This window comes from Stegodyphus dumicola, chromosome 9 (genome assembly GCF_044657685.1).
Source record: "Stegodyphus dumicola isolate Sdum_Otavi_A_Nest chromosome 9, ASM4465768v1".
In the NCBI taxonomy this organism is placed as follows: Eukaryota; Metazoa; Arthropoda; class Arachnida; order Araneae; family Eresidae; genus Stegodyphus; species Stegodyphus dumicola.
The window spans coordinates 36,855,503-36,870,686 of record NC_140776.1 but is presented as its reverse complement, the minus strand read 5'-3'; the positions used below and the strand labels follow the sequence as shown (position 1 = coordinate 36,870,686).

At 31.6% G+C, this 15,184-nt stretch overlaps 1 protein-coding gene across 1 annotated transcript in view; it reads right to left on the bottom strand.

Annotated features, from left to right (window-relative positions):
- LOC118188109 (cell adhesion molecule Dscam1-like) overlaps nucleotides 1-15,184 on the bottom strand; it is a 637,201-nt gene that overhangs the window by 570,488 nt on the left and 51,529 nt on the right. The window contains exon 3 of the mRNA XM_085823338.1: nucleotides 6,862-7,182. Coding sequence (XP_085679464.1) covers nucleotides 6,862-7,182 — 321 coding nt within the window. The remainder of the gene's footprint in view (nucleotides 1-6,861; nucleotides 7,183-15,184) is intronic.

Genomic DNA, 15,184 nt, shown 5'->3' with positions numbered 1-15,184 from the left:
TACATATATTATATGAATATATATTTACAACATTTATTATATAAACAATCTCGCACACTATTAATATTAGTGTGCAGCAATATTAATGTGTATAGAAACGCATCAGAATTGTTAAGATATAAAAATTTTCTATGTCTTAATTATAGATTTAATTCCGAATACTTATCGAATGTAAAATGACAAGAGTGAGTTCAGTTTAAACAGTATTTTATTGATATGTAAACACTTATAGATATATGTTAAATATGCATTATATAACGTTTATTTGAATAACTGATGCATATGTCTAAAATTTATGCAATGCGAGCACGCCCAAACTGGAAAAATTCTCTTCCCATAATGTTTGCTGCTCAAAAAATTGCGGAAGCTCTAAAAAGCAGGAAAGATTTATGATCCTTTGTCACATACTAATGAATCGAAAGCATCGAAGCATATTTCATACTTTTTGCAACATTCCTAACACATTCTTGCAAAAGTGTTACAAAAAAAGTGCTACTGAAGTTTAAATTATTTGGTCTATGTTTGCTTTTGAGCTTCGAAAGTCTTTCTTTGTTTTAAGCTTTCTTTTCCTCTTTCTTAAATACGGAAACACTTTAATGATTTCTTTGTAACGAAAAATAAAGCTGACAATTAATTCTTTAATCATCCAGGGGAAAATGTTAATTTTTTATTAGTGTACGCACTTTAATTTGATGGCCTACAACAGTGCTTTATAAACTTTTAAAGAAGACACAGTTGTATATAATTGCGATTTATCTCGACCCACGTAAATTCTATTTGCTCTGCGAAAAGGGGAAAAAACTGAAGAAGGAAAGTAGATGGAAATTTCATAATAATAAAATAATAATATATAAGCAAACACAATTATTAAAAATGTATTACATATTAGATATTAAAATATAAAATATCTATCTTTGAAGTAATAAGTTAATAACAATGCTTTAACTGAGGTCTTCATTCTAAGATTAACATAGCAATGATGTTCTAATTAAACGATCAAGATCCTTCATTTAACCTTCCAGCACGCGCGCTCGGCAATTTTACATGAGAACGGGCACGTCGTATTTTTTATGACATCTGCTATTATACCGGTTTTGGCACGAAAAATGACAGAAATGAGTGACTATTGATAATAAATTTGTTAAAACATAAAATATTAACCTTATTATTTCAAAATACAAATGATGTCACATTCAAATGGCAGTAAATTATTTTTAAACGCTTCTAATAGTCAGGCGGAAAAGCAATGATGTACTTCATTATGGAAATTAAAAAATTTATTATTTAATAACCACATTTTTAAAATCCAAGCTAGTTTTAATATCCATCTGTCCTGTCCTGTTGATTTATCATCGAAATAAATCTATAAATCCAGAAATAAGTATCTGTTGTAGCTCATCACAGCTCTTGTTATTTCAATTCCAATATCATCACTTGAAACCGATTCTTTTGCATTTACATGGTGTCCTTTTTTATTCTTATCATATATAACAATCTCTGTCTCTTGAGTATTTTGTCTTTTAGCAAACTTATATATTTATTTGTACATTCCAAAATTTCATCAAGCATATTTACATATCAACTGTTTTAAAAAATGTTCCTATCTCATCCTTCATATCCTTAGCATGGTGTTTTAGGCCAGGTATAATGCTCACAATATTCATGTTACTCATCTTTGAACAGTTTGCATACTTCTGTTTTCGTATCCTTGCTTACATAGAATATACCATAATCATTCCCTTTTTCTATATCATTATTACTATCATCATCTGAAATATATTGTTCAAATTCATTGCTTTTATTATTTATCTCTATATTTTCCTCGCTCGCACCAAGCTGTTACTCCCCCCCCGTTCCTCCACGCTATTATTCTCACATCCAAAGGTTTCCTTGTCTTTTTTTCCTTCATCAGATAATTCTTGAAGAATGCGAGCAAAATCAGCTGGTTGCACATATTTTTTTTTTTTTTTTTGCTATGAAATACGATATAAAAATTATAGAGTCGAATTGATACAAATTAAAATAATATACGTCAATTAATAACATAAAATTGCAAAATATTTGTGAAAAAATATTTTCCGAATTTTCACCCACGACCACGCGTGTGTCGTAACTTTTATGAAGAAGTTGCCACGTAGTGCAAAAAGCCAGTAAAAAAACAAAAAAAATTCATATGACTTCCTGTTGGTTCATTTCATGATGTGGGAAAAGATTGAAAGGAGGAAGAAAAATGACATTCAGACGTCTCCAGCTGCGATATGCGAAAAAAGTGCATTAAAAACGCATTTGCCGTAAACTTTGTGCATAGCACGCGTGCTAGAAGGTAAATATTTATTGCGCACTAATCGATGAAGTCTGAACCCAACATCTGTACATTAAACTGCCATGTGATGTAAAATGGAATTTGGTATAAAAGCTTAAATGCGTCGCAGCTATCCCTCTTTCTGTCTTCTCTTCTGCTTCTCAGACGCTTGTGTCGCTTGGCCACTATCGTGCAGAGTTTTCTTTTCTAATTTTTGTCCTTTTAGAAGATGTAATGTGTAGAAAATTGGAGGTTGCATAGAGCATCCACAATGATGATGTGCATTATCATCCGGGAATAAATTTATGTGTGGAATTTACCGTTATGTGTGTTCTTCGAGTGTCATCTTGCTAACTATGCAGTTATAATACAGAGAATCAACGTCAATCCATTGCAACTCACTTTCACCAAGTCAACTTATTACGATAATGCAATCTTATTACAACAAAACGCAGTTATATTACACACACACACATATATGTATATATATATATGCAACTACACCACAGGTCCGGAGTTCGATCCGAGGGCTGGGAAGATTGACTCAGTCTTTCATCCCTTGATGGGTTGATAAAATGAGTATCGAGATCCCTTGGAGATTAAACACCGGAGATCCTGCGACAATCTGACCACTTGCCTAGGGCAAATGCTGATGCACTCCGTGGCCCAAAGTCAAGAAAGCAAATTTCGGGGCACTGCAGACCATGGCCCACTAGGGCTGTTGCGGCACTGAGTTTAGTATATATATATAAATATATACATATAAATATATGCATTTTTATATCATCAAAAATTGGTTCGAAGCCCACGGCTTAGTCTTATCCTCTAGTTAAGAAAATTGGTGAACATTTTTGTCTTGAGAATTATTTTAATATTTTCCCCTACATTAAGGTATGAATATATTAAAAATTTAATATCAATATTTATTCATAGATATTTTAAATTGGATTTGTTTGCTAACTGGATCAAAAGGATAAAACTTCTGTATCTGTCTGTATCTGTATTTTATCAAAGATATTGCATGCAATATGTAAAAAGGATGATATTTATGAGTACAAATAAATTTTCGTTCTATTCGATAAATAAAAGGAATATTTCTTTAAGATCATCATAGCATTTTATTAATGAAAACGGAAGTTCTAGGTTAATAATAAAAGCTCTGATCCATTCTATTCATGAATTCATGCTTATTATGTAATATATTTGTACAAATGTTTGCACGATTGTCAGCAAGGAAACAGAAGGCGTGCCGAAAATAGCTAAATTTTGCTGCACCTGTTGCTACAGTACCATGCAAATGCAAAGAAGACTGTAAATAATTTTCATTATCAAGTTAATATATCACTGCCATGCAAAAACATTCATTGTATAAACTCTGTAAAAAGTAACTTTTCAATACATAATTTCCACTAGGCTTTTCCCGTTAGATACCACTTTAGGTCGGAAGCCCTCTTAGTGGTGCAAAGGGCAAAGGTCTATAAATAGGAAGTTTTCATTACATTTCTACATATCATGACTGCAATTTCCTTTCAAACATCAAACTTTTGAGCAATTTTTGTGGCAGCCCCTCAGTGGTGATTATAAGAAATAATTTAACTTGGATTGCAAATTCAAATGCATATTATCACTTAATGTTATCAATCATAGTATAATAATTTAATTCAGTATTGTTAATTGGAAGACAACGCTAAGCAAAACATGCTTAAATTCATTTGACAATGAACGAGTATAGCATTTACTTAAGACTATAACGCGTTTTTGTGTTCGGTTTTCAGATCAGAGCTTATGGCTATAAGGAGGGGCTTACAATACGCGTACCAACTTTAGAAACAATTACATGATGTCTGGATTCTAACTAATAGTCGTGTTTCAGTTCAACACCTATCTAATTGGACAGAGATAGGAGACAGGACAAGTCTGGGCACCTTAGATCTTCTTATCCGGCTTTTCTTCTGGATACTCTATCCATTTTCAGTGGATCCCATCATCGACGGAAATGAAACAGCCGACTACCTGGCCAGGACTGCTGCCATGGAGATGAAGGAAAACTTGTGGGCTCTCGCATATAGAGAAATCTCCTCTCTTAGGAAGATGGAACTAAACCAACTTAAAAGGATTCCTCCTAATCACCTCTAGTATTCTGGAAGACGCCCGAGGAGGTCCTTTTAGACATCGCCAAGAAAATATCAGACGGTCTTCTCGCTCTTAATGAGTGGCCATATTAGAGCACTCACATTTTAGCAGAAACAGATCATCCCTGATTGCCATTATTGTAAGACTGACATGGTCACCATGGTCCATATTTTGGCCTGTTTCGATTTTAATAAAGATGAGGTCCTTCAGGATCCTCTATTGTTTTAGAATTTTTTAGAATTTTTAGATATTTGTGGATTTATGGAGATTGTCTAACATTGCTGAAAAATCTTGTATTAATACCAATAAAAGTAATACTTTTGAACTATATATATATATATAGTTCAAAAGTATGAAATATAATATATATATATATATTATTTTTAAATAGTAATTAGTATTTTAAAGAGTAATTTCAACTTCTTTTTCAAAAATCTGCTAAATATCTTAAATCGCAAAAATACTAAAACCAAAAGTAAATTCTAAATATTGAAAAAGTTGTTATTGTCATTGATCGCAGATTAATCTACTTATCCAGGGGATAAACCAATCTAACCTCAATTAATAGCAACTAAATTAAATATATATTTCAAAGCTACTTCTTTCAAACCATCTATCAATGGTTCAAAAAATACAATTCAGAATGAATCTTTCCTTTAATATGATATAGGAATCACACGTAATGGAACTTCATAAATAAAATACCTAATCGCAACTAAGCCTAAGTAGCAATAATGGTTTTAAAGATTTGATGGCAAGCGTTTATCATCCGATTGCCTCTTCCCGAAATCTTAGTTTTTCATTTTAATTTCAGTTCTAAGAATTCTATGTTTAAGATTTATAGACTGACGATAAAAGATACTGAACTAGATACTACAGGCTGCGAAGAAACATAAAGCCAAATTAATAGTTCCGAAGGAGACAGATAAGAACTCACTGTCACTGTCCTTTTTCGGGTGACAGAAAATCACTTCTGAAAATTAGAACATCTCTATAGGTTTCTCATTTATTCCTACCTTGATTGCTGAAATTGATTATGGTGAGTAGATAATGCACATACATAATTTGAATGAATTTTAATTGGTCAATACAAGCTCTAATATTTAAAATGTATAATAACAACTCTTTAATAACAATTGGCTCATAAGTAACACTTAACAGGAGCGGCATCCTCTAAAATCCGCTAAATTTATAATGGTTTCAGTAAGGTACAAAATCTTATTTTCTGAGTGAAAACAATTAAGTGATTTACTTTACTTAGAAAAGAATTACTAAACAAAAATATGTTTACAACTTTCTCAGTGTTCACAAATATACTTCTTGTTTCGAATCCTTCAAAAATTTACTTTCTTATTGTAAATGTAATGCACATTTTAACCTTTTTTGATAAAACAATAAGGAAAACTTATTGATTATTATTGTGAGGAAAACGTAAATCTATTGGATGAATTTTACAATCTTGACAAACAAATTTTGATTAATTTGCATATGGAATTCTCTTTTTCTCCTGCGATAGTAATTAAATAACAACGGGGTGGTAATGAAATACATGATTTATTCAGAGCCTTCTAGTATTGGACAAAACAAAACCAATTTGATGGACGTACATAATAGACCATGGGATTTAGATTTAAAAAACAATAGGACCTAAAGTTGCAATCAGAGGAAATGTTCGCGCTACAAAAGGGGATTAGAATAATGAATGATTTAAATTGCAAACTACACAGCACACGTCAATTTTTATAAACAACGAATGGTTATTACAAATGAGGTTCAATATGCCCGTATAGTGATGTTCCAAGGACTGCATAAATTGCGCAAAATTTCTCAGGGTATCTCACAACGTATCAGAACTAATTTTTATCTCACTTGTAACATTATTCGACCTTTCAGAGTTTCGCTATCGGGGGCACATGTCCTTGATTTCAAATCTTTGGATCAGGTTTCGTAAGTTTGTGATGCTCATCGGTCCTTTTCGCTACTTTTTCAACAGCCGAAATGCACAAAGGCAGCATTGGCATCCTCGTTCCGCTGATGTACAGCTTGACTAGCAAAGCACTATCCCGTAATGTAAGAGCCATTGACAGGCAGTTGCCCTTAGAATGATGAAAATTCTCCCAGCCTTTCCTTTTATACTTACGCTCGCTACACGGAGCGCGATTATGCATATCACAAAAATTTGTTTTAGAAATCGAAATCCAATGGTCCACTGTATGTGCCCATCAAATTTGTTTTTTTTTTCCTGCGCTCTGAATACCTCACATTATTTTATAAACATCCTGTTTATCGTCATTGGGAAGAGATCCAGTTGGCAAAACTAATAAAAGGTTTTTAGAAGCAATAAGGATTTTTTATTAAAATGCCAAGTTTAGTTATAATATAAAAAATTTAAATTTGTGGTAAATTTAAGAAATTTCATAACTCACCTGCTCTTACGTAGACATCTCTGCTCCCAACTGTTCCCGCAGCATTGGAGGCTTCACATCTGTATACGGCAGCATGTATGTCTGCTCTATATTCTTCCCCAGGAAAAGGAGGAAATACTAATGTACCGTCATGTCTTGTGTACCTAAGTCCCGGTAAATCTTGCAACATTTCACCATCATGTTTTACCCAAGAAACCATCGGATGAGGAGTACCTTCAGCGGAACAGGATATCACTGTACCACTAGAGTTTGAAAATTCAACTTTGCCTGGAGGTTCTATTGTGAAATTAGGTCCTCTGTGAGGCAAATCTTCTGCAACAACTATAAAAGCATTTTATAGAAATTGATTAGAAAAGTAAGTAACAAAATTAATTTTTAGATAATGATTACTATAAATCTCAACAAAATAAAGTCCGAATCTACACTCTAAATCACAGTACTAATACATGAAATGACTATATATACATAAAATTTCAGAAACAAAATCTTAATTTACTTACGTAAATTAATGTATTTTTAAATTAGTATAGGAATAAATAAACTAAATACTTAGAAATATATTTTTAATATATTATTTCGGATATTCTGTAAACATTTTTTTACTTACAATTAACACGGTGTAAAAAATTTTTTTATGTTACTAAACGTATGTAGAAGTCTAAAAATGTATTCAAAATTAATATATTTAGAATTCGAGGGAAAATATTATTTTTCTAAAAACCCAAGAGTAGAAAAACTAGAGTTATAAACCAGTTCTCCAGCTACACTTTATATAGTTTGCAACAAAATTAGGGTTTCAGGCAACTTTCTTTCTCAAATAAACAAATAAAATGAAAATAAAAATTATTCTTATCAAGGTCTGTGAATATTTGATCTAAACGATGAGAGAGTTCATATATGAAATTTGATTGTAACGCTTCATCTGGTCAGTTAAAGAGAGGTTAGATTACTTTGCAGCTCACATAATAAACAAAGAGCAATGTCCAAAAAATCCACCATCTTTTTCTTGGATATCTGATCTTTGTTGCAGAAGATTGATGGTATCACAAGTATCATTCATAATCAATTTAAAACGTATCGCGAGGTGTATTTCAACTTTTAACAGCAGATATAGATTGACACAAGAGACATTCAGCGCAAAATATAGGCAATTAGCGTTTATAAATATGACGATACAGGAAACTCGAATGCCGCATGATGAATTTAAAGAAGCGAAAGATCTGCTGTTGAACCAGATGCATGTTGTTCTGATAGACAAGCAGTTCTGCAGCAGTTCGAAAGGACCGTCTTCAGAGGTAACATTTGAGGAATACGCCATGTTATTTGAGATAGTGCAAAACATTGTGAGATTCATTTAATTAAAATAACCAGTTATTTTATGTTTTGAATGTTTACTGTCACTTCTTTCTTTCCGTTTTCCCGCTAGAATGCAAACAATTTCGGGTGTATTTAAAGTGAGGTTTTGAGATTGCTAAGTTAGAGCGTGTTCTGCTTCGTGAAGGCCATGTTACTAGATATGAGTTCTATATATAACTAATATCTATACTATACTAGATAGGGCTTTCTGTTTTCAGCCTCTCATTATGCTTGCTAATAGTTAAATTCATGTCGTTAAGTCCGAACCAACTTCGTGTTAAACTGCTCTGTGTAACCGTTAAATTTTCGTTATTTAAATTTAGCTTTATATTTGAATTTCTACTTTGAGTTTCTCCCCATAAATGTTGGTAGAGTTGTAAACACTAGGTGTGTCTTATGTTCATCTTATTAAATTTCAAATAAAGGGTCTTTTACACCCTTGTCAAGCTTCTGTTCTACATTAGGCATAACGGCAAATCGCTTAACGTCTACCAAACGTTTGCAGTTAATAAGTAAAGTTAAATAGTAAAAGACTTAAAACCTAAGATGGTTAGTAGGGAGAGTTTCGAATATCGAATGATACGTGCACAGTAAGTCTGACGGATGCTGATTGACATAATAAGAAAGAACGCATGCGTTGGAGCTTGACCTATTTGCGAAGTTAAGAAACGGAAAGCGGGGCCTTTCCGTCACGTAGAAACACAAGTGACAATATGCTATGCCCCCATTACCAACCATCCAGTACAACAAGGATCATATAATAAAAACTTTTCACTTCATTCAAACTTCAAAAATTTAAGTCGTCGGCTGATAAGATTATGGACAAATCAAAAGGCAAACAGAGTGGGATGAATGTGAACAAGACCGCTGGACATACTACTACATAACACAATTAGACAACAAACGCAACGTCATTTCTCTGCAATTAACAAGATTTATTACAGGCCAAGGCCATTTTTCCAAATATTTTAATAGAAAAGGGGTCAGCAACACCGGCCACTGTGCCTGTGGAGAAGCTGATACCTCAGACCATTATCTTACCATCTGTCCACTTACTAAACACCATCTTAAAATCCCCAATAACAATGCTCAGCCTTCTGCAAGTTTATGGCGAAACAGCGTCCTCTGGTGACAAGGATCACCCAGATTTTCGACAAGCCTGTAAAACTCGGAACAGACCTATGCCTTGTTTTATATATATATATATATATATATATATATAATTTTATTTTACATTTTTTGGTAGGTGGTAATAGGAACAAGGCAAGAGTAAGAACTTAATATTCACCCAATTTATTTTTAGAAGTTTAACTCTCTGCACTGTTACTGTATTTGGATGTAGCGCAATAAACGTTTGTAAATTTCTCTAAAGTCTGTAAAGTGTTGTAGTTTTAAAGAGTATTTGCTGCACTATTCTAAGTTCATGTTTCCCTGTAAAGTAATTTGAATATCTGAAAAATTATGCAATTATGTGCTCAGCCACAATGGCTAGACTATCTTACAATTTTATTTGATGCTAGATAAGCGGGGTAGCGATGCAATACCACCAAACCTCTTGGTAGAATGATGCTGTCTCCTTCTCCTATCAACTGCCAACATCTCCGAACTAACTGATCAAAAAAAAAAAAAAAAAAAAAAAGAAAAATTTGTCAGAACAAAAAGAGCGTGACGTCATGATTGTTAATAGCTAGAAGGACATAATACATACAGCCCTTAACTGTCATAATTTGGTGAAGTTCACTCTGTTGTGCAGCAAAGCTCATTTGCATTTTGCGAACATTTTACATGATGCATTAGCTTCTTAAGAGTTAGATTTTTCTGCTCTTATTCGCGGCAAATAAAGGTATAATCTAAAATTTTCCAAAAATTATTAAAGATATTAAAACATTAAAAACTCATAAGAACCGGAAAAGAAACTGCAATCTGATCTCCCTAGTTGAACACCGTTTTCACTTGATCGCTTGCACACCATATTTACAAAGTTATTTCTTGCTAATGAAGACAAGAATAATTAAGTCAAGATATCACTGTGTGCTTTATTATAATTTGAATTTTTTACATGGAGCTTGCAGAAATATATTCCACAAGTGACACTGCAACAATTTTTATTTTCCAAACACCAAAATAATTTGTGTAATGGAAACTGTGACACCTCTATTCAAGTTGTTGATAAAAATTAATTATAAAAACATTAACTTGTGATATAATTGCAGTGTTATTTCGATTTTAAGCCACAAATTTTGTTTAGATCTTTAAGGCATAAAATTTGTGTTCTGATTAAAATTAAAGGTGACTGTTTTAATAACTTATTTCTCCGATCTTCCACCACACAGAATACAAAGAAATTTCAGGTCCTCTAAATTTGCAAGATAAACAAAACATCGGAAACAGGTTGCAGAAAGACATGAATGAAAAATACGTATAGAAGTTGCAGTATCTAAAGAAGTCATTCAAGACCAGAATGAAGATAGCAGAACTGAAAAAGGAAAAGGAATTCGCAGGAAAGAAATTCACAAATTTCTGCAAATTCACAGGAAAGAAAGAAAGAAAAGGGAGGAAAACCTTAACAACAGTACATGACTGGATATGTTAAGAAGTTTTAGACTGTTATGGGTCAAGAATATGAGTTCTAGTTTAACAGCTTTGCAAATTCTCACATTTTTATTCATAATGAGGGTAAGAAAAACTCGCAAACGAACAAATATAACATATTTTCGAGTAATGATCTGAAAGATTATATTTAACAATTGTTATCACTTTAATTAATCTCCATTCTATACATTATATCGTATGTCGTTCACTATAAAACTCTGAAATACTGATTTTTATGATATGCAGAACTATATTTGAGTGTTCTGAATCTTTCATGCATATTAATTAATTTTCCATTATTCATTTTATTCAAATCGAAAACACTTGTTTACATCGAACGACAAAAGATGACGTCCATATTTCACCCGTAAATATTTTTTTTTTAAACGAACAATTCGAAAACACTCAGCAGGACTATTTTTCCCGAAAGAAACAATAGACGGCACACATGGGGGAGAAATAATTACGACCAGATTTTGAATACACTGTTGATTCAATTCTGATGCATTTAAGTATTTTTTTTTTTTTTTGTTTTAATTAAATCAAACAAAAGTGTCCTTCTTGGAAATGCTACTTTGAAACGCTTTACATTTCAGGTATAAAAGAAAGTTTCTTTCTAAATTAAAAAGAAACCTGTAATTTTCTTGGATGTTCTTTGATGAAAGCAATATATACATTTAAATCATTCTTGGTATTTGATTGTCTCTGATATACTTAAGTTTAAGTAATTGTTATTAATGAAATAGCATTTATACTTTATATGCCTATCATATGTAATGCCTTCATATTTCACATTTTAAAGAAAACAGTGATATTTGCTTTACACATTTATAAAGTCCGAAGAGTCACATTTGGAAATCGAGTCCAGGATGAACCAGAAATTTGGAACCTTTTAGGCCTTTGAGTACTAGCAAGCCCATGTTTATTGCACATCTCTTTTAGGTAAAATATATTTGAAATATCAAATGCTTGGAAACATTTTTTAGGAATAGGTTTTAAAACATTATGATAAAAATGTAATTTATAAAGAAAAAAATAAGAAGAAAAACTTAAAAATTAATGAATTTTAAAATTTATGTAAAAGGACTTAAAAAATAAATCATCCGCATTTCTGCTAGGATAAAGGTTAGATTTATAGGGAAAATATAAATGAAAGTAACTCCTATAAAATGCTAAAGGAAATTTAAATGTTAAATATGCATCATTCTGGAAATTAATATTTTGATTTTGTAAATAATTAAATAGAATCTGTTAATTAAAATAGAGAACAAAAGAATAAAACAAGAAAATTATTGCTGATTGCATAGAAAGATCCCGACTTATCAAGGAAAAATTGAATCTCTCCGTGCAATCACCAAAAATTCATGAGAAGCGCGTTAAATCATTTCGCATTTCTGAACAAAATCCAAATTCCAATTTAAAATTACCTATTCAATTTTATAAAATACGAATTTATATCTTAAAGGAGCTTGGTAAAATGAAAAAACTTCTTAACGCGTGGAGGAACACTTAATATTTTTTTAAATTAATTTTTAATTAATTAAAAAATGAATAGAGTATTCATACAGTACAACGCATACAACGTAAAATAAAACGAAACAAATCATGATGCAAATGTGACAAATGAAAGAAATAAACAGTAAATTTAATAAACAAGGCATTTTTACATATTAAAAGGCACAAAACAAATTTAAAAAAATATAAATAAAAACATAAAATCTGAAAGTTTTCAGAAGGACTATTGTTTTCGTATTGCGATTTTGCGTTGAAAACTTTAAGAGGCAGTATCTCTTTTCAAATCGTTGCCACTAAATACTATTGCCCTGTATTATATTTGAAGATGTTAAATAATGAAGAATCTGCATAAATGTATGTATATTTCTTGCATTGTGATAAAACAGCAGTACCTAGAGCTATCCAATTTTGAATGACGTAATCCTACTGCGAATATGGGCATGTGAAAGCTCAAATGTAGAGTTTGAAATTTGTTTCATTACCTATTTCTTATGTTGTAAATCTTTTAACGAAATTTTTATTAACAAATTAAACAATTTAAAAACGAACAATGGCAACACTATACGGGGGGAAAAAACTTTTTATTTTCATTGCGCGAAACTGTGTATCGGAAATTTTAAACATAGGCTCATTTTAAAATTATTTTGCGACATTGCTATTGAACTGAATTTTATGGTTTAAGTGGAAAAAACATGATATTTAATAAAAAAAAAAAGGTAACACACAAGACGTTAAATAAACGTCCATTTGGACGTAATTTAAAATCTGAAACCTTTCATACATATATATATATATATATCCAGGCAGAATTCGAAACTAGGTTTGAAAAAAGATACAGACATTCAAAGTCACATTCGACACAAAATACCATTAGACATTGTAACGTCTTTGCATTGCTATGCTACCAACATAATACCAGTAAGAAATGTAAAGAAAGAAATCCAAAGAAACGTAAAAAAAGTATTGTGCTTGAAGAAGCACGCGATGCGAATGTTAATGGAACGCTTTGAAATCTTGAGTTTGTTAATAAAACTTTCGTTAAAGTTTTACAATATATGGTTAGGTTAGGTTATTTAATTACGGCAAAGCCTCGAGGGCTATCTGCCTAAGGGGAGGGATGCCTTCGTGGAAGGCTTTCTAAGGGAAACTGGCTCGTATACACGTTACACATGGGGAAAAGCACGAAAACACCCATGCAGCCAGCCCGTTCACGGGATTCGAACTTCGGACCGAACTATCAGTGTTCAGCGACTTTACCGCTAATATATAATAAAACAAATTCCAAATTTGGGCTTCCAGATGTCCATATTCGAGAAGGGGGGCCTACGTTATCCAAAAAATGTATTCTAGGTACTGTAGTTTTTCATAATGCGAGAAACATAGATACATTCATGAAGAAACTTTCAATATTGAATTTCTTTAAAAATAATGCTGGGCTCTAATATTTGGGGACAACAATTTGGAAAGCGGAGCGCCGTTTATAATGAAGCAACGGAAAATGCCAAAACGTAATTAATAGGCCTCAAGGGCTAACGCTGTTGGGTTAAAAAATATAATATTCGTGAAGTATACAATTCTTAAAATAAAAAAAAATACTAATAAATCACAAATATATGAAAAGAAGGAATACATATCAAGATGCAAAGAAAAAGTCAAACAAAGAAACAAGGTATTTTTACTTATTATCGGACCAAAAATAATTTGTTAAATTATATATATATATATATATATCTAAATCAAAAATTATGTGTTCCATAAATTGTCTACGTGGAAATTTGTTTTCTTCCAAAAAGCGTTTTACAGTTCTGTTAAGTTTATGTATTTGTTTAGAAAACCTAGCGGCGTTGTATCGATGGTGTAAAGAAGACGAAAAGTGCTTTACTTTTACGGCTTTTTCCTTCCCAGACGTTATTCATCCCTTGCTAATATACGCTGCTAGGGAGGCTATTATTTATTTCGGTCGTTAATTTGCTTATAGAATGTACTAAATTTAAAATCTGATAAATAGCACTATTATTTTTATGCATTCGTTATCATATACTTGCAACAATCCAAAACAATGATGCATATTTTAATATAAGATTATATTTGTATATTATTTAAAATTTCCTACAAACTGCGGTCCATAGTAATTTAATAAGGAATGCAAAATCAGTTTCCATTAACATAGTTTCCATAGTTAATGCTGCGAAATACCTGCTCAAGACTCTCCTATCTCACAAAAACCTCTCTAAGATGCGTTCTATGTGGTATTACCAATATGTCAACTAATATAATTAAAATAATCTTGCTTCAAATTACAGAGAGTATCATTCTAATTCATGTTCTGTAAGGCGACCGTTTTCACAGAAAATGAAATTCGAATTGTGTGCCATCCGTTTAGGGAGATTTCATTCTATAAGAACTAAGAGTCAAGGATTCTCTAAGAATTACTTGCGTTACTGCAGAATTATATTTGAAAAATGGTGTGTTTTATAACTTGTCTAAGAAGGTTTAATACTTCGCTCGTCCATAAATTGCCAAGATGCTTTACTAAAGCTGCTTAGACCCTAATCTTCTTATTTGTGACGTTATGTTACAAGATCACCATTCATTCATTTATCTTTCACACAGCCAACAAAATGATGATTCTGCGAGGTGATAACATTCAGCGAATTACGAAGTGATTAATTTATCTTTAAAATTGTAACATACACTTTTTACAGAAAATTGACTAGATTAAAAATAATGTACTTTTTTATCAGTAATATTATGAACATTAATACTATTAAGACAATTTGTAAAATGTTCACCTACTATGTAATAGTAATATAAAATTTTCAATCTAAAGTAAAATGTACAAACGACATAATAAAAAATA